Source organism: Pezoporus wallicus, unplaced genomic scaffold (assembly GCF_028554395.1).
Source record: "Pezoporus wallicus isolate ANWC-B61680 ecotype Strahan unplaced genomic scaffold, APGP_CSIRO_Pwel_v1 contig_6354, whole genome shotgun sequence".
NCBI lineage: Eukaryota > Metazoa > Chordata > Aves > Psittaciformes > Psittacidae > Pezoporus > Pezoporus wallicus.
Window position 1 is genome coordinate 390,268 of NW_026638688.1, and position 25,926 is coordinate 416,193.

Below are 25,926 nucleotides of genomic sequence, written 5' to 3' on the forward strand. Positions count from 1 at the left end.
ACTACCTATTTACCACCAATAGTGACTCTCTGTTGGTACCACTTGTAAAGTAAACAGTGAATTAGCCACAGTTAAATCCCCAGTCTTGGAAACCGCAGCAGACATTTTCCAGTGTGAGCAATGTACAAATCAGAAACAGACACAATGTGCCTGAGAAACAACAGTAAATGTAGAGTTTTCTGGCAGTGATGTGTTGGCTTGTGACATGCAATAAATGGCATTGTTGATATTTTAGGTAATGGTGCTTCACTGGGTATTTAGAACTTAATTCTGCAGCCCTGAACAGTGGTAATGTTAGTGTAACACCAAGTTTTAATCCCATCAAAAGATCTGGCCTTGTTACTTAAAAAAGCAATCAAGAGCATCTCACCCTTACACACTGGGTATGCTGGAGACCCATAAGGTACAGTTATAGCTCATCCACTGCCATGAATAAATCTCATTCCATCTACTCCTTCTATAGCGTGCCTTATTTTTCCCATTCTTCAAAGACCCAACTTGCTGTTGCATTCAAACCTTTCATTTCAATGAATTTTTTTCCTCTCCTCTTCCTATTTTTGATGTGGTTCTGCCACTGGTCCCACCCATGTGTGCCCAAGGACCGCACAGCAGCAGGCTCAAGGGGGCTGGAGCTCCAGCTATGTGCACAGTGCTGACAGAGGCTTAAGCTGCTTTCCCCTTCGCTGCGTGGTGGGGATGGCTGTGGGATGCCTCTTCCTATGCAGCCTGGCAGCATGACAGTTTCATTTTTAAGCTATTTCCTTTCCCTAAGGTCCATATGGTTTCCATTCTCTGCTCTTCAATGTCAACTTATTAATCACTCAGCCTCTCGTCTAATACTGGATAAGACTATAAGCCTCTCCCTGCCTGCTTTTCATAAGGCTTCCATGTATCATGTTAAGTTTGTAGTGTTATTTCCTGACAAAAATGAGCTGAGATAATAGGTAATATTTCATTACCTTTTGTAAATTTTTTTTATTGCACCACATTTTTGTACCAGTGCATATTTTTAGTGAAGTTATTAAAAACACTGCCCTCTGGTTATGAGCAGGACTATTATCTGCTACTGATGAAATCACTGTGCATTTGTTTTTTGTAAGAGGAAAACATAGGATACTTAACTTTTATTATCTCAGTTTGGCTACACTTTCAAAAGCTTAAATATATATATATATATATATATATATATATATAAAAATGAGATCATCAGATTTTATTTTGCTGGCTGGTTGCTTTGTATAGCCTTCCAGTATGTGGTGTATTGAAAGCATCATCCACAACTTCTTGCTAACACGCTGATTAAAATTACAGGTATTCATCTATATTTGCGACAGGCTCTTGGTACTTCTACACTGTAAATAATCTCATTGATTTCTGCAAGAGAAATGATGAAGGGAAAGGTCAATAGTCCATCCAAGCGTAGATGGTCCATTGGTTTAGTGCTTTCAAATACAAGAGCCATATGGGAAATGCATGTACAACTAGTGTGAGTCAACAGCAGTGTTTGAATTCAAGGGTTTTCATAGGAAGCCATTTTGCTACTACAGCTCTACTAATCTGTGTACAAGGAGCAATTCTCCTCCGCGCTAATAACTTCTCTGCAAGGTTTCAAAGTTTTGTTTCAGTCTATGATGTTCTTTTCTCTCCACTCTACTTCTGGTCACTTGGTATGGGAATGTTCTCAGGGGAGAAAGAAACTCTTCCCAAGTTCTTGGGTTTTTTTTCCTGAGTCATGTAGCTGCATTATACAGAAGAGCGAAATCCCTGGGGAAATCCTGGGACCGTATGAACATGGCAGTCAAATCCACAGATGCCCTTTGCTCTGCCTTTTGGGTATCTTTTATTGAAGAGGCTAATGAATTATTAGACAACTTTCTCGCATGAGCAAGCCAGACCCAGAATTTAAGCTTATGCATGCATATTTTTCATCCATCCAGAATAGCACAGATCTGAGCTCTTTAATTACCGTATAGGAGAGACTGTCCCTAGGCAACGGTTCTTATTTCACACTACCTCTTCCAGGAATTTTAGATAGCTTCTGCAACTTGTCGCATCTCCTAATAGACGACATTATGATTTCTTATAGCTCAGCACGCAGTGTCCTGGAAGTCTGACCAATTAGGCTTATTCTTCAGCTGGATGAGTCACCCCATACATACTTTATAGCAAATGTTCAAATGGTTGTGTGTAGATGGGTTACAAGGAAATGGTGTTAAAATAATACTATGGTAGAGCCATCCATACATAACAGAAATTTCTTCCATCGTTTTACTCCTCCACAGAGAAGCAATGACAGCAGTTTTTTGAAGCTGACTGGCAGTGATTTATAGTCCTTGCCTCCTCCATACAGTTTATGCCTTTGGAGTGTGTCCCTCTAAGAAGTTTTTGAACTCCAGAGATCTTATTTTGCAGTAATGATGTATACCAAGGTTTCTGAGTCTGGAAGGGAATGGTGTCTGCTGTTTGCTTTGAAGGTAGCTCATGTTACCATGCTTGCCATCCAGTGGTGACAGCAAGTTGCATTAGAAAAGGTATGCAAATGTAATGACTCTATTTGTCATGTTCCTATGTGGGACAACAGATCTAACCCTTTGCATTTGAGGTAGGCCTTACTGCTTCTTTTTCCTATGTTTTCCTATGTTACAGCTTTTAAGAACAATCTCTCTTATGTAAGCATCATAATTCCCTTGAGTTTCTGCCCTTATTTCTTTCTGTCAGTACTGAAATGATATCAAATGCTCCTTTGCTTTTCAAGCAGACTATCCATTGAATGAAGTCCTGTTACTTCTTGGGGGATAGGATTTCCAGTGATTCCTTTTGTCTTCCAACCAGTCAAGATAATACAGAAACCAACAAGAAGCATTTTTAAGGTGGAGTGGATTTCTACCCATTTTCTTGACTGTCACTTAGCTGAGCTTGTGTTCAAGACATCAGCACCCTGCTTAAGAAGAGACAAGCTGGAGAGCAGTGCTGATGGCTTTTGAGCTTCATGCAATCAGACCCAGTGAGTTCAAGTAGACTTGTTCTAGCCCTGAGTTTGCCCAGCGTTTTCTAGCTCCAAATAGCACCAGAATAGGTACTAGAGTGGCCTTTCAGTGCAGTTGTACAACACGGAGCATCGGGTTGACACTCATTACCGAGTTGTGCAAATTGCTCTCTTTATTACAGTTAAGTTCATGTGCAACCAGTTTGATCTCTGTTATCACTAAATGCCATAGAGCTACTTGTTACTGCCTTTTCAGATAGACAATGATTTAATGAGTATGAGTTAGGTAATAGTTGCCTACCATGGTTATCTGACTTCTCAAGTCTTCCACAGTTCTTCCTTTTTCATGGATCATTTTCTTGAGAAAGTTGAAGTTCGGTCTTTCAGAGCTGGGGTAATTAAACCATGTTCTTTTCTTTAACAGAACAAGTTGGGAGTGGGTGTATGGGGGAGAAACTGAGATATTTCAGATGTTTCCTTATGAGCAATTTATCTACCTGGGAAAATCATTTTCAAGTATTGAGCATTACTTCACTGAAGAAGACTGGGAGCTTCACTCTTTTGCTACAAGTTGGCAAGATCCATTTTCAGAGTCACTGGCTGTGTATTCCATTCCTCTTGAGTATGCAGTGACAATATATTTCTTATCATTAGATCAGCCCTCTCATCCCTCCGCCCTGAAACTGCTCTGAGACATGCAGATCCAGTAACTAGTGGATGTAATTATTCACCACATTTTTCATCAGGTTCTTAAAATATAGTGGAACCCGTTCAAATGTTTCTGTTATTGAAATGCTCATATTGAAACGATTATTTTCCTCTGTCCTAATGTGAAAGACTTTGAACAAAATCAGTCTTCAGCCACACCCTACAAAACAGGCATTGATGCAACAATTGTTCATTATCTAAAGCCAATATCTGAAATGCTTGGCTCCCAGTTAAGGAAGATTTTGTCTGGGGTAGGGCCAGGGCTTGATTTCCTGTTGGTGACAGCTTTGCTGAAATGGAAGATGCTTCCCCTGCTTACACCACTAGAATCTGACCCATTGAACCCCCAGGGTACTCTTGTAGTGAAAGGATCTTCACGTGACGGGCATTGCCATTTAGAGGAAAGTCCTGGGCTATATACTTGTGGAGGTAGGTGGTTAGCAGGTCTTGATCAGTTTCTTTCTGCGGGTAAGAGCTGCGGATGTGGAGGCTTATTCACCCCCTTTGGGAGTTTTCAGCTACTATCAGGCAATCTCCTTCCCCAGTGGGCTCAGATGCAGAGGGCAAGTTCTTCTTGCAGGGGTGTCAGGCAGCTCTCGCTACACCTGTCTTCTCCCTACAGAGATGCAGTGACTTGTTTGTGGAGCCCAAGCTTTGCCTTGTCTTTGGAAATTGAATGTTTTCCACTGCAATGTGGAGGGTCACAGTTTCTCCTTTCTCAAAAACCCACTGCCCAGCCCTGCCTGGGTTTGAATCTACTTATATCTGATGCAGACTAGCACCTGCATGGATTCAGACTCTTACGTTTGGTATGCATGAAAGGAATTGAGAAATGTTGCTCATCATCTTTCTGCCTGAGCTCAGAAATCATTCTTCTCCTCCTCTGGCTGTAAATGGGGAGAGAAGAGGATTGGTCATACCTGTCCTAGCTGGTCTCACAGCTTGCATGAAGGTAGATTGATGGAGCCATTTGTGATCATCAGTGACAATTCGGAGCTTTGAGGATGAATCAAATGTGGCTTTGTGGTTCAGCTGCCAGAAAACAGGTATTTCTGATCACATCCCCAGGTATGGTGCTATAAACTGCGCAAGGTTTCCCCTGTCTAGGTAAAAGTCTGTGGGCTTTGTGAGTTCCCTGCTAATACCTGGCTTTCTGGTAAAGTCACAAAGAGTTTCCACGCCTAAAACACACAGAGGAAAAGCATGTTTTGATTTAACTAGAATGCTCTGTATAACTGGCTTAGGGCCCACCTAACAAAGCAAAAAAGCCCCAAACAAATGACATGGCTTTTATATGAAATGGATTATTCTGTAAAGTATATTTTTTTTTATATTCCTTTTTTACAGAAGCACACACACATACTCTTTTGCAAAGTCAGAAACCCCACCTCAAGTATATTTTGTTTTTGCCATCTGTGAGCAATGACAGAGCAATCAGCTGCGGAGATTTGTTCAGGGTTATTTTTTTCCTTTAACTGATATTTGGAGAGAAGAAGAAAGTTAATTGCTATGCAGAAAATGTCTAAAAATGGAAGTCACAGAGAATATTCACGTCTAAGGGTTTGTGGGATAGACCTGCTGAATCCTAAACCATGATATATGGGAGGAAGAAAGGAGTTAAAGGGTAGAAAGCTCAACAGACTCTTTGCTTTGGTACAAAATGCTTGAAAAAGACTTTTAGAAATGACTGCATGGAGATACCCATTCTGCTAATTACAGAATGTAATTGAAGTTTACATTTAGTCTGAATGATTTCTTACACTGCATCTTTGTCTCCAGCAACACAATGCATGTTTCGTTCTGGCACCTCTGTCACCCCACAGTAAACCCTATTTGTTGGGTAATTTTCTTGTCAGCAGGTGAAGTGGAATGAAATATGCTTAATGCTAGTTTGGTTCTTATAGCAAAAGGGACCAAATGGGATGGGGGAGAAAAGGGTTTTCAGCTGACCAAAGATAAGGCAAAGTTTATGGACTGTCATGAAGTGCATTTTGAGTCTTGTAGCCAAACCACAGAATGCTAAAGAAAAAAATAATAACCAGGGAAGTGAAATGCTTCACTCATACTTTTTTTTTTTCCATGTAATGTTTCATTCTATCTATTTATAAAGCAGCGTAAGCCACTGATTGAATGTTAAATAGACCTGAGCTCCCTCTTGTTAGTACTTGCAGATGTATTAAGCCTGTTGGGTCAGATCCACAGCTAATGGAACTGGCCTCATGCCTTTGAAGGCATCATAATCAGCTAGATTATTCATTTTTGTTGTTTGTTTTTTAAAGAGTAGCATTTGTAAGTCGTTTGCAGCAATAAAGCTTCCCATTTCTAATTTAAAATGTAAAGGCTTTTAATTCTTAAGTTACCCAGGGGACGCTTTGTTCACCAAATCCTCCCTTTGTCCTTGTATGAAGCACCCACATAATAAGAACAAGTTTTTTTAAGATAAATGGGTGTACTGGACCATGAATACTGCCATCTTACTAGCTTTATTTCCTGACCCGTGGTGGTAAACACTGATGCTGAAATGCATGTGAATATGTTGACCTTCCTGAAGGAACAAACTTCCAATTTAATTCATTCTGTTAGGGGTTTTTTCAACCACAAGGGTGCACTGATCAAAGGTGTTTTAATTTGTGCAAGCTTGACCTTCAGTTTCATTTTACCTAAGAATTCCGTAGGACTGGGGAGCGGAAGGGAAAAGATATCTTGTGCCCTGGCATACACACAGCTTAATTTGTTCTGGGCATTCTTTAATCCAGTCTTCTGTTGTTGATGGTTGACAAGGAAAATGATAGCGTCATATGTAAAATGAACATATAAGAAAGCAATGTCTGAGGCAAACACACATGAAAACGTGCCTGGAGGAATGCCGTTTTGTGCCTTAGCCCAGTACATCAGTGCTCAAGTCTGAAAGATCTGCTTTGAAAATTGCCTTGCCTGTGTAAGAAAGTAATTTCATAAAGCAAACAGACCTCAGCTTTTCCTTAGCACCGGCCTGATCCTTGGCAGTGGGATGGTGTTGGTGCTGGAGTGGTTTTGCATACAATGGGTCCAGAGAAGTTCAAGCTTTTGGGGACTTAGATGCTTCCAGGTTTGGGTGGATCTTGCTGGAGTTCCTGTGAATAGCACTGGGGAGCAAGCTGTGGAGCTGGACCTGAGTCAAAGAAGGCCAGTAGCAGAGCAAGGAACACAAACCTACATTTCACATTGCCATTTGGCAATTCCTGAACCCGTCCTTACTCAGGGCTCCTAATGCTTTCCTTACACCAAGTCCAAATGAGGGATCAAGAAGAAGAGAAGATTTTGCATGTCTGAGACTCTTCAGAGGTTGAGTCTTGGCAGGCAAAGGGTAGGCAATGACACATTTTATTGATGACTTGAATTATCTTGTATTCATGTTAATGCATTTTAAAAGAGCCCTTGATGAGCTGAGGCATCCATTGTCACGTCCTACGTGAAGTGGCTGGAGAAAATGTCACTGCCAAGGCTTTGCATGATGCAATGGAAGATGGCAGCATGTTGCTGATGAAGGCTTAGCTGTGGAGAAGATGTGTCTGACTGCTGCAATCCCACTTACTGAAAAACCATCTCAAATTAGTCATCTGAAAGGAAGCCTCTTTTCAGCATTGCCTATGGAATAGTATGTCATGTGTCATTAGAAACATGGGTTTGGGAAGAAAAGCACCTTTATAAGCAGTGTTTCTGAGTCACCCCACTTGTTTTATTTTGGGGATTTGCTTCTTTTCTTTTAAAGGTAGCAGAGTCACAGAAAGAAGGAGGGAAGGCTTATGATAGTTGAGAAAGGAAGAAAATATCCTTATAGGAGGAAAGGGAAAAGACCTTCAAATACCTGCATGGTCTGTCAAAAAGGCTGTGTATTTATTTGGTATTCCTAGGAACAATGTTGTAGCATCTCAACATACAAGCCTATTGTGATGAAGGATTTTTGGTTTATGTTATTAAATGGCAAAAAAGCAAAAGCAAACCAAACAGAGCTTTTTATTTACTTAAGTGGAAATTCACTGATATTCAGTGGTGGAGGCATCCTTATGGAAAATGGCATTTTAGAACTTCCACAAGGAATAGGGGCTTGGAAACCGAGCCATGAATTTTCCATTCAAGGGGTTTGACTTGGCACAGAAAGATGTCATGCAGACCGCAGCTGGCATCAGACACCGTTAAAAAGATCTGAGGCTATTAGTGCCTAAACAGCCACTAGAAATTATATTACATGATGGAGACTGGCTAATATAATTGAGCCAGCTAGTTATTGTGTGCATAATTTAATTATTTGACAAATTGCTTAGAAACACGGTGTTCTTGTTCCGCACTCGTGCTGCACTCACAGTATTACGAGGCACAGAGCAGAGAATTGTTGGTGGGTACGTGTTCATCTTGGAAGGTAGATATTTCTTTTTAAGCTTTGCAATGTTGGAGAAGTTCACTGGTGTAGTGGTGATGGGGTGATGTATGCAGAGATGGGTAGAGCCACGGGGACATGGCTGGGATAGCAAACTGACTCAGAGACAGCTAATTTTGTTTCAGGTGGATACCTTTGAGGCTTTAGGGTAGTTGCAGAAATAACCCTTTCTTTTCTCTACTCTGTGAGTCTTTTGGACTTCGACTGCTGGGCTGGGTGGGCTGAAAGGAGCCCACGAAATAGTGGAGCAGGTGTGAGGTGTTTTTGGACCCCAAAATTATGCAGTCCTCACGGATGGTGTTCAGTGTTCTTAGTAGAACTGGGGCCAAATTGGATTATGGCTATGAATTCTAAGGAAAAGGACCAAAAACCCCCTAACCCTTCATGTAAGAAGCCATGCAGCACTAAGAAATATTTTCCCATAGCTCTGAAGATTTCAATACATGGCTAAGGACATTTCCCTCTCCTATGAGATGCTGCTTAAGAATCTGGACACCACCTGGAATAAAGCTGTGTTGTAATAATGAAGGACAAATCCTACATCTTCTTGGACAGTACCAAGCAAATATGAAGACTCAATTGTGTCTCTTTTTTGCCCATTAGCCTTCCAACATTTCAGAGACTAAGCTGTTGCCGTAAGATCAGCAAAATCAGGAACTTATTAGAAAAAGATTTGTAACAATCAGGAGTGAGATGACATTTTTGAAGAAGTACAGCCAAACAATTTTTACTTGCAAAACAGATCAGGCTGTATTAGAGGGTGCTGAGCAATGCACCACACCATTTTTTTGGCTGAATCTAAGCAGGGGAGCAGCTCTTCCTGGGTGTGTTTCAGACTCCTCATCCCCCTGGTTGATCCATCTGAGTCTCCTGTCATCCTGTGGCTCCCTCCCTGCCTACATGCCTGCGTTTTCTTACAATAGCAACATGGATTCAAACGATGGGGTGGTTCACACTTGGATTTCATCCTGACATACAGGTGCGAGGTAGCCAGGATAGATGGCTAGATCCAGGATCTGGGAAGGGCTCCTGAGTCTTTCACTTTAGCTATAGCTTTCATGCAGGGATCTAACATTGTCAATCTCATGTCTAATTATCAGCTGGAAGAAGTTACAGGATGAAGGGGAAAAAATTACCCACTTGACTTTATCACTGTAAGCAGAAATCCTTGTAATGAGATCATGAGTGTATGAACATATACCGAGGTGCCCTTACAGCTGAAACCTTTCTACTGTGCGGCAGGACCTCTGGGGCTGGTCCTGTGGCAAATGGATTGATGACTTGTGATATTTTTCTCTCTTGCATGCAGGTTAACTAGGATGCCAATGGAGATAGGTTTCCAGGTGTAACGGCATGGCCATAAACTGTGGAAAGAGCCTTGTTGCCTATCCAAGCATAGCTCTTACGCTCTTCTGTGCAAATAATCTTGAAGAATTCTTGACAGAAATTCAATTTTGTTTATAACGTGTTTTGCCTCATTCAGAGTCTTTCTTCTTCTACAAAGAGAAAATTAAACCCAAGGGAATTTCTTCAACTGAACTGACTATTAAAGGTCACAAAATTTCCCAATACCCAGCAACACTGAAGGTATCTTGTAAACCAGACATGGCAGTGGCAGTGGCATCCTTTCCTGACAAATGTGAAGAAGGTGAAGCTGCAGTGCCAGAACAGACACAGGCATCTGGGTTCTGAGGTCCCTTATTGACATCCCAGCTGCTAAGACTAGTGCAGAATTTTGTAGGAACTTTTCCATGGTAAGTGATCTTTACCTGGCAATTAAAGTGATCTCTATAGTAACACACAACCGCATTCTGAGAGCATTAACTCTTCTCTTGGCACTGCTTCTCTGTCTGGTTTTCCTATAGACAGCAGCGCTTTTCTTGTTATGGTGTCTTCTTTGCTGTGCTCCTCTTTTGAGCATATATAAGCATATATATTGCATGATCTGAGCAGTGAGAAAGGTGTCCAGAGTCAAGCATCTATTTGCCAGGTTTAGAAGAAAAATCATGCTTGATAGCTAAGAAGTGCCACCCATGCTGATGAAACCCCTGTGTGCTGGCCTCTTACAAGAGCTGCATGAGCACGGAAGAGAAATTCTGTGCTGTTTTCATCAGGCAGATTGATAGAGATCACATCGCCTGTTTACATCCTGAGAATTGCTCCACTTAGGTGGCAAATGGAGGGTAGTTTCAAGTGCCTGGGTACCTGGGGCTTGTGCCTGATCCAAAACTGCATGTGGTACATATCGTGTTCCTCCAAAGCTGGGCTGAGTGCAGCTGTTACCCCCTCAAAGAAAGAGCAGCACAGTGATTTTCCAGATGAATTTTAGACAGCAGATGATAATGCCTGAGTATGAACAGTGATGAGTCTGAGCTTTAGTAGTGGAGCACGAGGATTGCAGTGCTGGACCAGTGTAGCTGACCATCTCATTTGGAAATCCATTTTAGTGACCCAGAGGCAGATGTGTCAAGGCAATGTGTGAAAACCCAAAATGGACAATTTTTCACCCTTCTGAAGAAACCAGAGCCTGCAGAAGGTGCCTACTGATTCTGGTGTACTGTAGGAAACTTAGGAGATTTAGACACCTGGCTGCCTTTGTGGGTCTGTGTCTAAATGTTTGGTTCATGCCATCAAATACGAGAACTTGGTGGAGGTAGAAGGGGCTGTCCCCTTTGTTTTAAGCCCTGCTTCAAGCCATGTGGAGGCTCTCTATATGAATGTCTCATCTTTTTGGAACCTTACTGAACTGCTTTTGTCAACCCTATCGTACAGAGTAGATTTGTTAGATTGTCATTTATTTATCAGACTAATTGTGGTTTGAGTTATAAAAAACACCACTTCTTCAAAAAAGTGTGGCTTCAGTTTTGTAGGATGTCTTCTGCTGTGGTTTCACTGTTGCATTTGAATGCCCTTGTTATTTTCTCTCCCTATCCATTTTTCTTGTTACCATTTTTATACTGAGTCCTTGCAGTCTGTGACACCATCAGCAGAGCCTGGGAACAAAGCATAAAGGTGGAACAACAAGCCCTGACACCAGGGCCGTGATTATAGGTTATGTTCCTCCAGCTGCTAATGCGAGTAATATGTGACTTTAAGTGGGAACAAACCCACACCCCCCACATCTCACCAGCACAGTTTGGACGCTGAATATTAATAGAGAGCCGTCTGCATCCAGTCCCCACTGGGAAAAAAAATATTTGTCAACTGAGTTCAAACAGTGCATAAATTTGAGGGAGCTGCCATCTGCTGACAGACCCTTCCCCCACTGCACCGCCTGTAAGTCCTTCCTTATGAATATCTGCTCTGTGAGGAGTGTTCCCATCAACCTCTGTTCAGGATCCACCTTTCCCCTCTTCCTTCTTCCCCCTAGGTATTTCCAGAGAGTTCAGGTTTCCCAGGACTCTAAGGCACCAGAATACCTCACTGGTTTGTATGGCAGTCAGTACCAGCCCAGTGCACTGAGCCTGCAGACTCTGTGGTACGTTATCAGTATTGCTGTCAAAGCCCCTAACCTTGATTTTTGGAGTGACATGCATCTCCCTACTCTTCTTCCATGGGGAATGATGGGTGCACATCCTCTCTGTGTAAGGCACAAATTTTTGCCAAGGAAAACAATAAGGAATAAAAATGTAGAAACCTTGCAGTGGAAAGGGCTATTAAAAGAATGCCCTGCTGTTTGGATGTGGCATTGTTCTCTGGTTTGCTTTTAAATAAGGCTTTTCATTGTAGCTAGAGAGGGAATAAGGGTTTTTTTGATGGGAAAAAAAGTCATGGGCAGCTGTTGAAATCAAAGAGAGTGGGAGGGATACTTAGATGGACAGCATGAAAGCCAGGTTAACTGGAATACCATTGCAATTAGATGTCATCTCACTGGAGCAAAACCTCCTGACAACTGATGTCCTGTTGCTTGATGAAGACACATCCTTTTTTTTTATCTGTGCTGTGAAAATGCAACAGGTACTTCATCTATGGGGAAGGTGGGGAGGAACCAAGCCAAGCACGCTGTTGTTGATGGGAGGTTGACATCATCTTTCAGGGATGTAAGGGCCTCTTTCCATGCTGTGTGGAGGATGGGGAATTTTTTGGTGTGGTAAGGCTGTTGTCTCTTCTCCATTCCAGCAGACACTCCCCTCTTAAGGGAACCTTTGGGAATCTTATAAGACTTTGGGGAAAGGGCAGGCAAATATCCCCCCTTCTTCTACCCACTCGAGCAGTCACACGTGACAGATTCATGCCTGCAGCACTTCCAGGTTTTATCTGCTTGCTAAATTTTATTTCCCCTCTGTGAGTGTTTATATTGCTTAGAGACTGCCAAGGTTCATGTTAATCATAAAAAAAAGTGGAGGTTTATTAGGTATTGCAGCTCTGTGATTTTTTGGTGTTTGAATGTCAATGAAGCTCTGTCTGCGTGGATCTTAGCTCTGGCATGGCAAAATATCCAGGGATGAATTTTTCTTCCCTTTTCTCTGGGTTTTAACATCTTACATGACATTTCATCCCAAAACAATTTTACACTATGTATCATCATGTGTAATACTGTGTCACGATGTAATTTTGCAAGTGCATGAAAGGAGGAGCGAGGTGAGAATGGGCTCAATTACACCCCAGAGGGAGGAGAGAGCTCAGTGGAATGACCCGCTCCTGGGAGGTAATGAATTGGGTGTCAGCACTTTGCTGAGCAGAGGAGGATTTATTATTTTTAGGGGTTCAGTGGGCAGACAAGAGGAAAGGAACCCGTCAAGTCACATTACTAATGGTCATTTCCATAGACTGTGCCTGTACGTGGGATTTAACAAAGGAAGGGACATTCATTCTTGCTCCAGGCAGCTTGGTTCTTCCTTTTCTGACAGCTAAAGGAGGAACTTGGCTGATTTAACTGGCTCAGGGTGAGAAACCTTCAAAGCAACTTAGATGTCAACTCTTGGGGAAGGCAGACACAGTGGTCCTGGGGCAGGGAGACAGCTCATAGTTCAGGGATGTTCCACTCTCACTGATGCAGAGGGGGAGAAAGGAACCAGGTAGGTATTAGAGCAGGAGGAATCATAGCACAGGGTGTATGCATCCTGCTGGTGCACAGCTCGTGCTAGCGCTGATGAGGAAGGTTGTATTTACTAAAGAAAGCTAGAGGATGAGTAGCTGCTTCTTTCTCAGGAAGAAGAGGTACTTCGTCACTGACTTATGCTCTGTGTACTCAGAGGTGGCATTTGGTATAATTTCATTACCCTTTGTCTCTTCCTTTGCCCTCAGCACAAGTTTATTCCTTCAGCTTATTCCAAGCAATATTTCCTTTTTTTTTTCAGTGTACATTGTATTTAGGGCAGAGAAGCAAACTGGAGAGCTGAACAGTTCTTATTTTCTGAATTTCTAGCCAGGGCTGCCCTATAGCGTTGGTTTGGTACAGCAAGATCTACATCTTGCTTCAGTGCCTTCAAGCTAACCTCGAAGGGGACTTGTGTCTGTTGGAAGAAGTAGAGAATGTTGGCATACTTAATCCAGGAGCTCTCTTCTTTTGACTATACTTTTTCAAAGGGACATTTTTCATTTTTTCAGGTGTATTGTAACTTCTTTTGGGGCAGAAATCATGGTAAATTCCATTTCCATCTCCATGAATCCGACCGAGACTTCTTCCTCTTCAGTACTGTGGAAAGGGATATGGCTTCCTTGGGTTGGGAACCCATGGGCTACCATAAAGCTGGTCTGAAATATTTCTACTCAAACTTGCAGGCAAATGTGCTTTAATGGAGAGGAGGTGGAGCCCATACTTTCTTGGTCAATTCATACAGCTGCAATTCATACAACTGTGCTCCTTTTCTACCAGCTACCTTTTGAGCACACCAGGACTCTTACGCATATTCTCTTATGAGATCCAGCAGTAAGTGCTTCTCCCTCTGCAGCTGCCTTTTGCTTAATTGACCCATTTTGCAGCAGATTAGGCCCCAAGGAGGAGGTTAATATGAGCAGTTATTGTAAAAGGCAGGTTGAGGCTTCAGTGAACTGTTCATCATTGGAAAAGCCTGTTAGCCTCAGTCTTCTTACCTTTTACACTTTATTCTAAAATATTCTGACTTAACAATGAACTTACGAGTATCTCCTGCTAGATACAGTCTCCACACCTCTCTCTTGCCTGAGTTTTGAAGTGAATGTATTCAATCAGATTTAACACCAGGCATGCAAATTTACCTTCACTCTTCCTTTTTGTTGTGAAACAGCAACGAAAACTGTAGCTCTGGATCTTCCAGCCCTGCAGGTAGCATTACCAGGGCTGCTTTAGCTTCTCTGAGTAACAGTCCCAATGTGCTGTGTGCAACGTAGGAATGCCTTTCAGCAGGCAATGCATCTTTCTGCAGGATTGGTGAGGGTGAGAAGTCTTTTTCTGCCCTGCAAGCAATTACAGTGGCCCTTTGAGACTATGCAGGGATTGCATATCATATGGGTTGTCAAAATTACAGCTGCAATGGTAACCAAAAGAGAGAATTAGAGCAAAATTTGGCATGAAACAATGAACATTAAGCAATTTGTATATCTTTATTGATATAACATTAGTACTATTACATAATATTATTGTTATATTAATATTATATTGATGAATTCTCTTTATAAGCTGATGTTCCTGACAAGGCTGTGCACTACCCAGTAGGAATTATCTCTGCATTTCCCTACTTCCCATCACCAGTCGCCTGTACATTTGTTAAGGGACAACTTCTGCCTGTACCTACTATTCAATTTCCTTACCCATACCAGAAATTAAAGAGGATTGTGACAGAAGCGTAACAACAAAATGGTGGATAAGCCCTGTATGACTAGATGGAGCTGGAAAAATTGTGGCTTTTCCTTGCTAGGGCAGTAAACAATAATGATCGATTGCCTTTAATACAGGTAGGTGCAGCCCTGATACGGGGATGGGGGCATGTTTTGGAGGATGGGCATGGTATGGTGGTAGCATGCCTGCAGGCAGGGGTGCTAGCCAGGGTCAGGCACACAACCTCAGCCACGTGCTGCTGTTGTGGCAGTCTCAGTGGATGGCTTTTGATGTGACCAGGCGAAATTTGCAGCCATGGGATCAGCTTCTGGTGCCAAGATTAGGAAGTGGGATTCAGAAGGAAACAGGTTGAGGTTGTGGGCAGGAAAAAGCCTCACTGATGGCTGTCCCTGCTGTAAAACCCATGCCTGACCGCAGATGTTTGCTGTAGGAACTTCCTTAGCGTGAGCCCTCACAGGCTCACCGAGCTCAGGAACATTGCAGCCCCTTCCCCGTGCAGGCAAACATCCTGCAAAAGGCATTGCTGCTGGTGCTCAGTGCCAGGGAGCCAGAGCAGGCTGGGAAGCCACCGCAGCTCTAAATGCTTCCCCTACTCCTGCTCCCACCCCCATCATCTCTGTAGGTGATTTCATTTGATCAGGAGCTCCAGTTTGCATGGTAACACTGGAGCCCCGGGGATTATGACATTTTTTTCATGCCAATCCAGATCAGTGTGAGACAGCAGTCTCAACAGGATGGGCTGCTGTAATTCAGGCAGTAGAAGTCCAGAGACATTTATGCGGCGTTTGTGAAATTACCAGCTGGGACCAAGAAAGGTTTTGGGAAGGGGAAAAGGAAGGTGTATTTGGGACCCTTGCTCAGTCCTTAGGGAGGGCACAGCTCAGCTAAAATCAAGGATCAGGGCCTCAGTACAGACATCTGAAGGGGGACAGGAGACTTGCTATTGAAGCAACTATTTAAGAGGGAACTGGAAGAGCTGGAGAGAAGGGAGCTAAAGCAGAGAAACAGAATGGTGCTGCAAAGTAACCTGCTTGGGAATGAGGAGAGAGCGAATATCTGAGCCTCAAAGAGGATATTGAGTCTGGTACCTCCAACACCAGCATCTGCTCTTGGATGTCCTGCAGGGTTTACATGCTGAGCTTGTTTGGTTCGGGGTGGTTGAGGTATTGACCTTTTACAGCTCTGATAGAGGATTCCCTTTTTTCCCACCCTCCTTTCTGCAAGGTACTTGATGCACAACTTATCCCTGTGGCATTGCCCAGAAGGCACAAAGACATGAATGCTACAAAGGCTTCATTCTTCCTACCAGCTCACCTACTGCTGCTATCAGAAAAGCAGGATCTCACCATGGTCATAAGGCAGTTTATCTGAACAGATTAGACCCTGAATGTGGGCTCCAGCTGCTGGTGGATCCTGCTGGGCCAGCAGATGATGCTGCTGATGGAACAGCTGAGAGTATGGGAGCACAAAGCCACCAAATGCTTCAGCAAAACCCATACATTTGCAAGGGGTTAAGCACAGGAATGTGTGCTCCCGAAGGTCTGTGGGGGGATGGAAATGATGTGAGAATTCAGGGCTGTTGGATCTAGCATTCATTCAATTACCATGCTTTGTTAAGTACTGCACAGTGAAGACTGCAGTCTGTTAGAATGGCTGTTGCTGTAAGTCATTTAATTATGAGGTTGCTCATATGCCATTTTAACATATGTAGAGTAACATTATCCCTCTTTTGTAGGTCACTATTCTCATAAGTCTGGCTCTTGCATTCCTTGCCTGCATAGTGTTTCTTGTGGTATACAAAGCCTTTACTTACGACCACAGTTGCCCAGATGGATTTGTTTATAAGGTAAGAAACTTCAGATGGATGAATTGCCTGAGATAATGATAGACTTTAATTGACTGCATGGTTACAGTTCTAGTCTGTTTTTTTTGACCAGACCAAACAGAATATTTGGCAAGAATGTGTTGAAATGGGAAAAGTGTTATGGGAAATGTGGACTTGCATCTGCCTCCATCAGCTACTGTTACACTGTAATTGTTGGGATTAGCATGATGTTCAGGACAGATGCTCAGGAGCAGTCCCTCATATTTGTGAATGGATTTATTGCAGCTGGAATCCCACATTTGCTTCCCACACGTTCAAGTGATTGAGGTTTACTGGGATACGTTTTAATGGAAAGCAAATTCCCAGAGTGCTGGCACATGTGCCCTTTGTGCAAGAAATCCAGATTTGCCCATGTATTTTCTTTTTAGGTGCTTTTGAGGCGCTATCAGGAGCAAGACCATATAACTTCATTGCTAAAACCCCACTGCCCAGTGATTTTATAGTGAATATTCACAGGACTGTTTGCCTGGTCTGTTGAGATTTAAAGAAACACACTCAAACTGTTGCAAAATAGTTCTTACTGTGAATAAACTCATAAACTCACAGGAGTCCTGACCACGCTGGGGATACTCTGTGGGCTGGAAAATAGAGTAAGGATGTTGATTTATTAGTCATTGTGAATTATTCCCTTAGGTTATATAAAAATGAAGTTAGAGCCATGAATTTCAGCATCAGATCCAAACGTGAACTTCTGAAAAGATTAAAGGTTTTGGGCTCAGATTTCAGCTGGTCACATTGAACTGGGAGTTGGGGGAACTCAAAATAATAATTGTACCTGGAGCCCTTTCTGTCCTTGGTGCTACTTCAACTTCAGTGAATACCAACCAGACTGATTGCTCTTTTACAGCTGTTGCAAACCAAACTGTTTTATCTATGCAGTTGTTAGCAAATGAGTGTCCATACTAGCGCAGCAGAGTTGCATGGGCAGTGTCTGCCCAGACACCAAGCTCTGACAAGGACTGGCCCGTTGGGCTATGCTTCCTCCCATCTCTGACCAAGGTGGTCATCCTACAGGTCAGAGATAACACACTGCAACAGAGCAGCATGTAAGCAGCTTACTCTGCCTCTGCTTGTCCTCTACCTCTCTGAGGACTAATCCAGGATGTAGCTCTGCAGAGCTTTCAGTCCAGCATGTGGCAGGAGCTGCTCACCCAGCCTTGCTAGGACTGCAGCAAGGGGTCTTGGTCTCTGTGCATACCGGGAATGTACCAAACCAGTCAGACCTTCATTTTACAGTCCCCATTTCCCATCCATCCATGAAATGAGCTGCCATCAGGGTTGCCAATAGCAACAGGTTTTGAAGGCTGTGCCTGACTCTAAACTTTGTGCATTCCTGCGGCGCTGAAGGGCACTCAGGGCTGTCCAGCAGACGCTCTGGCTACAGCAAGTCTGAGTCAAATGTCATCCATGAGAACAGCTAACCCTGTGATTTTTAAAGTGAGAGCCTCAGGCCAATGGGATCATTCTTGATGTCATTTGCTTTCTCCCCCTTTCCAGCACAAGCGGTGCATCCCAGCCTCGCTGGATGCGTACTACTCCGCACAGGATTCCAACTCCCGGGGCAGGTTCTACACTGTCATCAGCCACTACAGCATGGCCAAGCAGACCAGCTCCCGGGCTGTATCACCCTGGCTGTCTTCAGGATCGGTAAACCACGAAGCCAAGGCTGCCAAGACAGAAGGTCACTAAAATTAACAAGTGGTGAAGGGCCAAGTGTTGGGGGGGGGACGGACACCACCATGTCTATACTGCATTGCTCTAAGCTGAGGGTGCTGTGCTAACAGCATGACAGGAATAAATAAAACCCAAGTGCAGGAGTCATCTTAATGGATATTTCTTTTCGTGCATTGTTCTCGTTGATTTGTTACTGAGTCGAGCTCTTGTACAAAGGCATGTTTGATGTTTGACTGTACCTTACGATGTAAAAATATTTTTAAATCATTGCTTAACTATTTGTTAGAAAAAGAAATTAAAAAACAAAAAAAGCAAATTAGATAAACAGCCAGAGAGCATAAAAGCAGCAAGGAGAATCCTGCAAAGCTGGAAAGCTGTGACAGAGGCTTAACATTCAGTGAAGGGAAAGCTGAAAGCCTTTTGAGAGAAGAGATAGAAAGAACCTGGTACAAAGACATTGTGATGTTGCTTAGCTTGCCACGGGGACAGGGGGGAAATATTGCTGTCAAATTGAATCTAGCATCAGTGTTCATTTGCTGATAAATAGAAGCATCCCCTCCTTCCTCAAACATACACACATGGAAACACATGTGTACACACACCCCTGCACAGTGGCCTAAGTAAATCCAGAAAGATCTGGGCATTCATAATGAGCCATCACTGTGCTGGTGATCTTGGCTGGGCTCTGAGGCTGAAATCCTGGTTGCTATTTGGATATGGAGCAGGATGGAAGCAGAGGCTGCTATAGTGATATCATGAATATGCTTCTTAATGCAGGACTAGGAGCCAGGAGATCAGGGCTTTATTTCTGCTTCTGGCACAAATTTCCTGCATGACTTTTGGCAGTTCTCATGAGGCTTCATCCTTTGGGACCTCTCTCCTGAGTGTCACCAGCAGACAAATGCCATTGTGAATTGAGGAGCCTCTCAAGAGTGGTGATAGTGTAGAGTAGTATTGAGCCTCTAACTTCTCAGCCCCTAATTTTCCCTCACACATGGAATGGGATACTCTTGCTTCCCTCCTTCAGTGTCAGGTACTTTAGTATTTAATGTCATTCTAAGTAAGTAGAGAGGGATGGCTGTAGCATGCTCTCAGAGTCCAAGAGTTCCATCAAACCTCTGCTTGCAAACACAGACCAGACCCCAAGCTTTATCCAGTCCTGGCTAATGTAGAGCATCCTCTCCCCACAAATGGCATGTGCAATTAGTGCAGTCTGGTGGGATTTTAAAAAGGATTCTCCTTTTTCAGAGCTGCAAGCCATTGCTGCAAGGCAGCTCTGCTCCTTGGTAGCGCAGGCAGGGCGAGAGTGAGCAGCAGGAGCAGAGTGCACAGGGAGGGCAAGGATCACATTTGACTAAGGCTGCTTTTTCAGATTTGTGCTAGACTGGGATGGAAATTAGGAACCGGCCCCTTCTTCCCCTGCATTGGGCAGTTTTGCGCTCCATTTTGCATACATAGACACTAGAGGGTGTTAAATGAGGGCAGAACTCCTCAGTCCTAACAGGCATCATGATAAATAACTGTATAGTGTAGCTAAAAATGTAGTGCCAAATGCCATTGTCTGATTTCCTATCCTTCCTTCCCCTTCCACCTGTAAATCCATTTCTCTCTCACAATGTACAAACCACCCCCTCCACCAACAATCAAAACTCCAGCAAACCACTGAACAGTTTATAATTTTGTGGTGTATTTTTTGTCAGTAGGTAGCAGAGACTGAAGTATTTTTTGGTGTAATTCTTGAACTTTTCTGACGGGATTAAAATAAAGCTAGATGTGACTGAGCGTCCCTGTGGCTCCGGCAGGTTTTCTTGGGGTGACTCGTGCCATGGGCTGGGAGGTGGTGGGAGGGATGTATGTGTGCCTGGTGCTGCCAGGAGGCTGCACCTCTGCATGGGACCTGGGGTGACTTATGGATTCCAAGAGGCTTTTTCAGAACTTGCTACTTTCCCATTTAATGGCTTCTGGGGCTAATTCTGTATGTTCCTGCCCATTTTTCAATTGTAAATAGAAAAATAGTAATTAAACCCAAGCTTATGTTCTACTGGTGACTCTAGACTTTACAGAGGGACCTCCATTCCCATTTTAAGGCCCATGAATGATAGAAACTTTGGCTGACAGCAGTGTCTCCTTTGCCATCTGCTCCGGATGCAAGTATTCACGTATGCTGGAGCAGGCTCTGGAAGAAGGGCTGTGGCAAAAAGGATCCCTGCAGAGAAATACCCTTGACAAACCAAGAGCCACGGCTGAACTTGGAAAAAGTTGAGCTCTGTACCTGAACTCTGCAGCTTGGTTTCTAACAAAACCACAACTATATTCATCTCACATTGTTCAAGCAGATTGTATTTCCTCAAATCCTTCAGCCCTTTCAAACGGAATGATACCCCGGCATTAAACTGGCTTATTCCCAAAGGCTAAAGAACATTTCATAAAAACCTTTGGATGGCTTTCGTTCAGAAAAAGGTGTATTCAGAATTGTGAAATTGAGCTACCGTAGGAGAGAAACCACTCTGGTGTTAGAGGTCACTGCCGAGTACTTGCGAAAGGTTTTAAAAGGATCCAGTGTGCTTCACAGAATTGAGCCACAGGATAATTTGACCGTGGTATTTCTATTCCCCAGTAATTCTCTAACTGTATGTTTACTTTAATCTAAAAAACCCAGGAATCAAATAATTTGAATTAAAAGGTTCGAGCTATTATTAGATAAGTGAGTCAGTGGGGATAACCATTCCTATTTAATGTAGGAAAGATCAAAATCTGTATGGAGCAAAAGAGAAAAAATTAGACCCAAAGAAGACTCATGGGAGAGTGAAAGAAACCAAGCAATTCAACTCCAGCTGCAAGTTCCATTACTGTTAATACATTGCTATGGTTTTTGTTCAAGCTGCAGCAGAGCTTCCATGCACATATTTTAATCACAGTAACAGAGAGAGACTAAATTGAAATTTTGGTGCGTGTTCTTATCTCAGTCTTTAAAAGCCTCCTTCAAGGTTGATCATACATTTTCAATGCTGATCTAAGAAGCGTATTGGTGATAGTACAGTCTCGTCCTGGCTGTCACCTCTCTGTGAAGTCTAAAGCTCCTGTCTGGCTCTGCAGAATAGTGTTTTCGTGAGCCAGTGTCTGGGCGAGGGCCCAGTCTCAGCTCTGCATGGTACCAATGAACAGGAGCCTTCCCTGTGCTTCTCCCAGCATTAATGTGGTGGCCAAGTTAAGTCAGTTCCAACCTCTTCGTCTGTAACTGACATGGATAAAGCATGACTCCCTTGGTGCACTCTTCTCCACTATAATGGACCTCTGCAGTAGGCTCGGATTTTGAATTATCCACCAGAATATGCTTGTGGACCCCTGGGACTGGAAGATTTGATTTCTCTTCTGAGACCATCATGCCGGAGATGGGTGTCTTGACTGTTTGTTTGTCCTAACTGGAGTAGTAGGAAGGGATGAACAAGAAGTGTGAGCACATGAATGAACTCATCTTGTGGGGACAAGGGCATCCTGAACAGGCAGCAATCCCATGGAATGACTGGCAGAACGTGGGGAAAAAAAAAGTTTTATTAAAGGTGTAATGATGCTGTGATGGGAACTCAGCTACCCCCAGTCTAGGCTCAGGAAGGCAAGGAAGAAATTGTGGCTGTTGGAGCCTGAGGAAGACCAAGAACAAGAGAAAAAGAGAGCATTAACAGCCAAGACATGGAAGCCAGCACTGCTTTTCTGTCATAACCCAGTGACCATAAAGCACTATATCCTGCTTGACTAATACAGACTGTCTTGTTTGGGAAAAGCTGCCCATTGTTGCTACAAACATCTGCCGACTGCAGCGTGCCTTGAGGGGAGCTGCTCCAGCACTGATTCAAATCCTCTTGGACTGCCTGCAAAATCCACGTCAGAAAAGGAGGTGCAGATGGCAGGACCCTGTGGCTGGCAGGGCACACTGCTGGTGAAAACAGCCGTGTCTGTCCAGAGTCCTGGAGGTGACTTCATGCTTGGATCCATTCTAGAAGGGCACCTCAGGGCACTGCCAGTGCCTCTGTTATAAGACTGGGAAAGGAACAGTCCCTGTCCCTGTCTCTTTGCATGTGATTTCCTCCCCCCCACCCCTTTATCCTCCTCCATGCTTGCCAGCTGTTTCTGGTTTGTAATAATACCTTAAGTGATAAGTGTAAAGGTCGCGCACTGAGCTGTCTACAATCACATTTGATACGATTAGTCAGGGTTTTTTTAAGCACCCTAATTATTACAGTCAAACCGGATTAAGCTCTCCCTCTAATAGATTTTCAGTTCCTGTAAAACAGGCCAAATGACCTACAAGTGGGGATGGAGGAAGGGAAGGCTCTTCCCTTTTGTCTCTTAGGCCTTTGCTTTTTCAAATGCCAGCAGTGGCAAGAGCATTACAGGGATCCCACTGAGAGCACTGGATGAGTGCCCAGCTGTCAGGAGTCTCTGGTACCCAGCTCCACTTCTCACTGGAACAGTGCTCTTTGAGGGGCAAAAAAGGTAAAATCCTTTTGATTGAGAATACCACTTTACTTGGGAGGATGGATGACAAGTCTTTTGATGAGTTGTGGGTTGCTCCATCGTGGAAAATAATCCACAAAAAGTTAAAGTACAGGAAGGTGATAAATGCAGTGGCATTATGCCTGAACCACTCGTCACCAGGAAAGGCTGTTCAGGATCAGTGCTAAAGAGGCTTTTGTCCCGCAGTAGGCAGACTGTGAATGGTAAAAGTAGAGCAAGAGGAAATGGAAAAGCCTCTTAACAGCAGGTTACACAGTTCACCCTGGCATGGTCAGTGTCCTGCCCTGCTCTGACCTGATGGGATTGCCTGAGCTTGATCCCGTGGCCTTGGCAGGGAACGTGCATTGCTTCCTTCTGCTGAGGGCTCCTGCCTGCACCGAGGGGTGGCTGCAGCTGCTGGCAGATCCCATGAGCACAAGGGAGGGAGGTCGGGTACAAGGCGCCCCATGGCTTCCCGTGCTGGTAATACAAAGCGTTAGTACCTGTGGTGTGAGCAGTAATGAAAACGCTGCAAACTGAGGCAGCCATTAATAAAATATTTACACCACTCAGGCAGCGGCATTTTAGCTGAATCACATGCTGAGGCTTCCCCATGGCAATCGGTGATTGAAGGTGACATTATTACTTACTGCTCCCCTGCCCTCTTCCATTGCTCTGCTTATTGAAGTCCAGCATTTGCCAGCTGCAAACAGACACGGGAAATCGAGTCCTTCACAATCCCACGGCTTAAGAAGAGCTCAACTCTTGCTTACATGGGGCTGCAAAGTCACAGCAAGCCCCACTTCCATTTAGAGTCAGTAAGCCTGTGCCAGCAGGTTGCTTTAAGCAGCAACACGGTGCAAATCCAAGGGAGGTACTGTCTGCTGCAGAAAGAGCAGTGATGCCCAGCGCCAGTGCAGCCTGTGGAGCAGCTTGCCATGCACTGATTGAAGGCAGTGGTGGCACCAGGTGACTGCAGGCTCCATCACTACCATCTCCTTTAGGACACCCCAAACCTCCAAGTTCCCAAGCCATTGCAGTCACTAGGTATCTCCTCCACAAGCTGCTTTGCAGGCCTGTGGGTGAACCCTGCTCGCCTGGACACCAGCCACTGCAGGTAATTAGCTCACCCTGTCACTCAAACGGAAGCAGCACTGCAGCATTGCGCGGGTTTTTGCGAAGCAGTTGCTTATTCTCAACCCCTCCAGTCGTGGCTGCATTTCAATGGTGGGTAAATTGATTTCTGTGTGTGTTTTGTATGCCAGGTTATTACAATTACTCTTCAGGATCCTTTGGGATGAAAGCTATTACAGAGATGAAAGCTCATTAACAATAAATATAAAGGGTCAAAACTCCCCATAAAAATGTATTAGAAACAGATTCTAGTTTGGAAATGTAAATATAGCATTTGGCAGCAGTCCGGACTGGCTAGGCTGGTGTGCAAGACAGCTTAATCCACTGGGAAGATGTGGCTATTTTCATAGCAGCCAGTAGAATCACTATGGAGTTTTGGCTCACTAGAAACACGACTCCCCCCTTGTCGTCCAGAATAAAAGGAATTGGGGAGTGGAGTACGATCATTTCTCTGTTAAGAGCAGCATTTTTGTAGTGAAACTGAGCACCTTTGGGAATTTACAAGTGTAAATGTTAAAGAAAAACAAATGAATAAAGGTGAAGGGAATTTTGGAATTGTAGTGGTAGGAATAAAGTACATAAACAGTGAAAATAAATCCCACTTCTTTTTCAGCTGTGTTTTCATAAATTCACAAATGAAGAGGAACCCAAACCTTTCTTTTCCCAGAAGCATTTGACCTACCAACATTTACAATACTTTTCCGTTCAAGTACCTTGAGCAAACTCCAGGTACTTCTCACACACACGGGTGTAAATGAGATGACATCAAGTCGTCACCCCTGCAACACCCAGCTTATCGGAGGTGCATTTTGTCTTGCAGTCTCAGCTGTTGTTGTAGAGGGTCATGGTTGTTTCCATACTCTTACAACAGGAGAGGATCCCTGGGGACTCTGCAAGGAGGATGTAGTCAAACACATACGACAATGATTTGGTCATACAGGCATGGAGGTCCATGCATTTAAGCAGGACCAGCACTTCGAACACAACCTCATTAGATGTTGGGTGATAATGCCTACAAGGAGGTTGCACAAGCTCATTTGAGTACAGTTCTGGTTTGATGCTGCAAGTAATAGGAGTTTCAGAGGAACTGTTTTTCTCAATTTGATCCTCAGGCTGAAGGTCTAGAAGAGAAAGCAGAGGAAGAGGAGTGGATTTATGATTTTTGCTGGGGAAGAGCCAGTGTCAGCAGGAGTGGGCTCCCACAGGGCTCCAGCATCACTGCTCAGCTGGGCTGGCTCAGGCTCCAGTTCATGGAGGTGTTGCACTTACTTAACCTTTAAAGATTCAGCATTCCTTCCTTGCTCCACATTATCCCTTGAGAAGGCATTTTTCTGATAGTTTTGATCAATTGGCATAATCACTGAGACTTAAGATGAGTAATTAAGGTATGAGCATTTGGCTTATACAAATTACATTACTCTGTGCATGCTCCACATCCACGCTCTCATCATGTCCTGCAACCTGCCTCATTATCTGCTTACTTCTGCGTCTTGACCTTGCTTAAAAAACAGACAATGGAGCTCTTACCTTTTTTCTCTTTTTTTTTAAAGAAAAGAAATGACAGTTTAACCTCCTCAAACTAAATAAACAAAAAGGGGAGGAACAATCTATTCTGTTCCTTATTCAGCACCAGAGCTTTGTTGCTTTTCCCTGCCACAGTCAATCTGCATGGCACAGTGGTGACTGCCTACAAAAACGGGATGCCTGGTTGTCTCTTCAGCCCTTTTATTTCCAGTACTGTTTTGGCATGTATATGATGGGGAAGCTGTTGCTTTTTGCACAGACACATACTAAAAACCTGCCTGATGGAAGGGAATATGGAAGGGCACAGCCAGGCTGTTGACTGTCACCTCTGCAGCTGTGCTGTT

General features: G+C 43.7%; 1 protein-coding gene across 1 annotated transcript in view; it reads left to right on the top strand.

Moving 5' to 3' along the window:
* Positions 1-20,212, top strand: part of NSG2 (neuronal vesicle trafficking associated 2) — a 36,208-nt gene extending 15,996 nt beyond the window's left edge. The window contains exons 4-5 of the mRNA XM_057411948.1: positions 16,607-16,717; positions 18,254-20,212. Of these exons, the coding sequence (XP_057267931.1) occupies positions 16,607-16,717; positions 18,254-18,445 (303 nt within the window). The 3' untranslated portion in view covers positions 18,446-20,212. The remainder of the gene's footprint in view (positions 1-16,606; positions 16,718-18,253) is intronic.
* Positions 20,213-25,926: the final 5,714 nt, after the last annotated feature.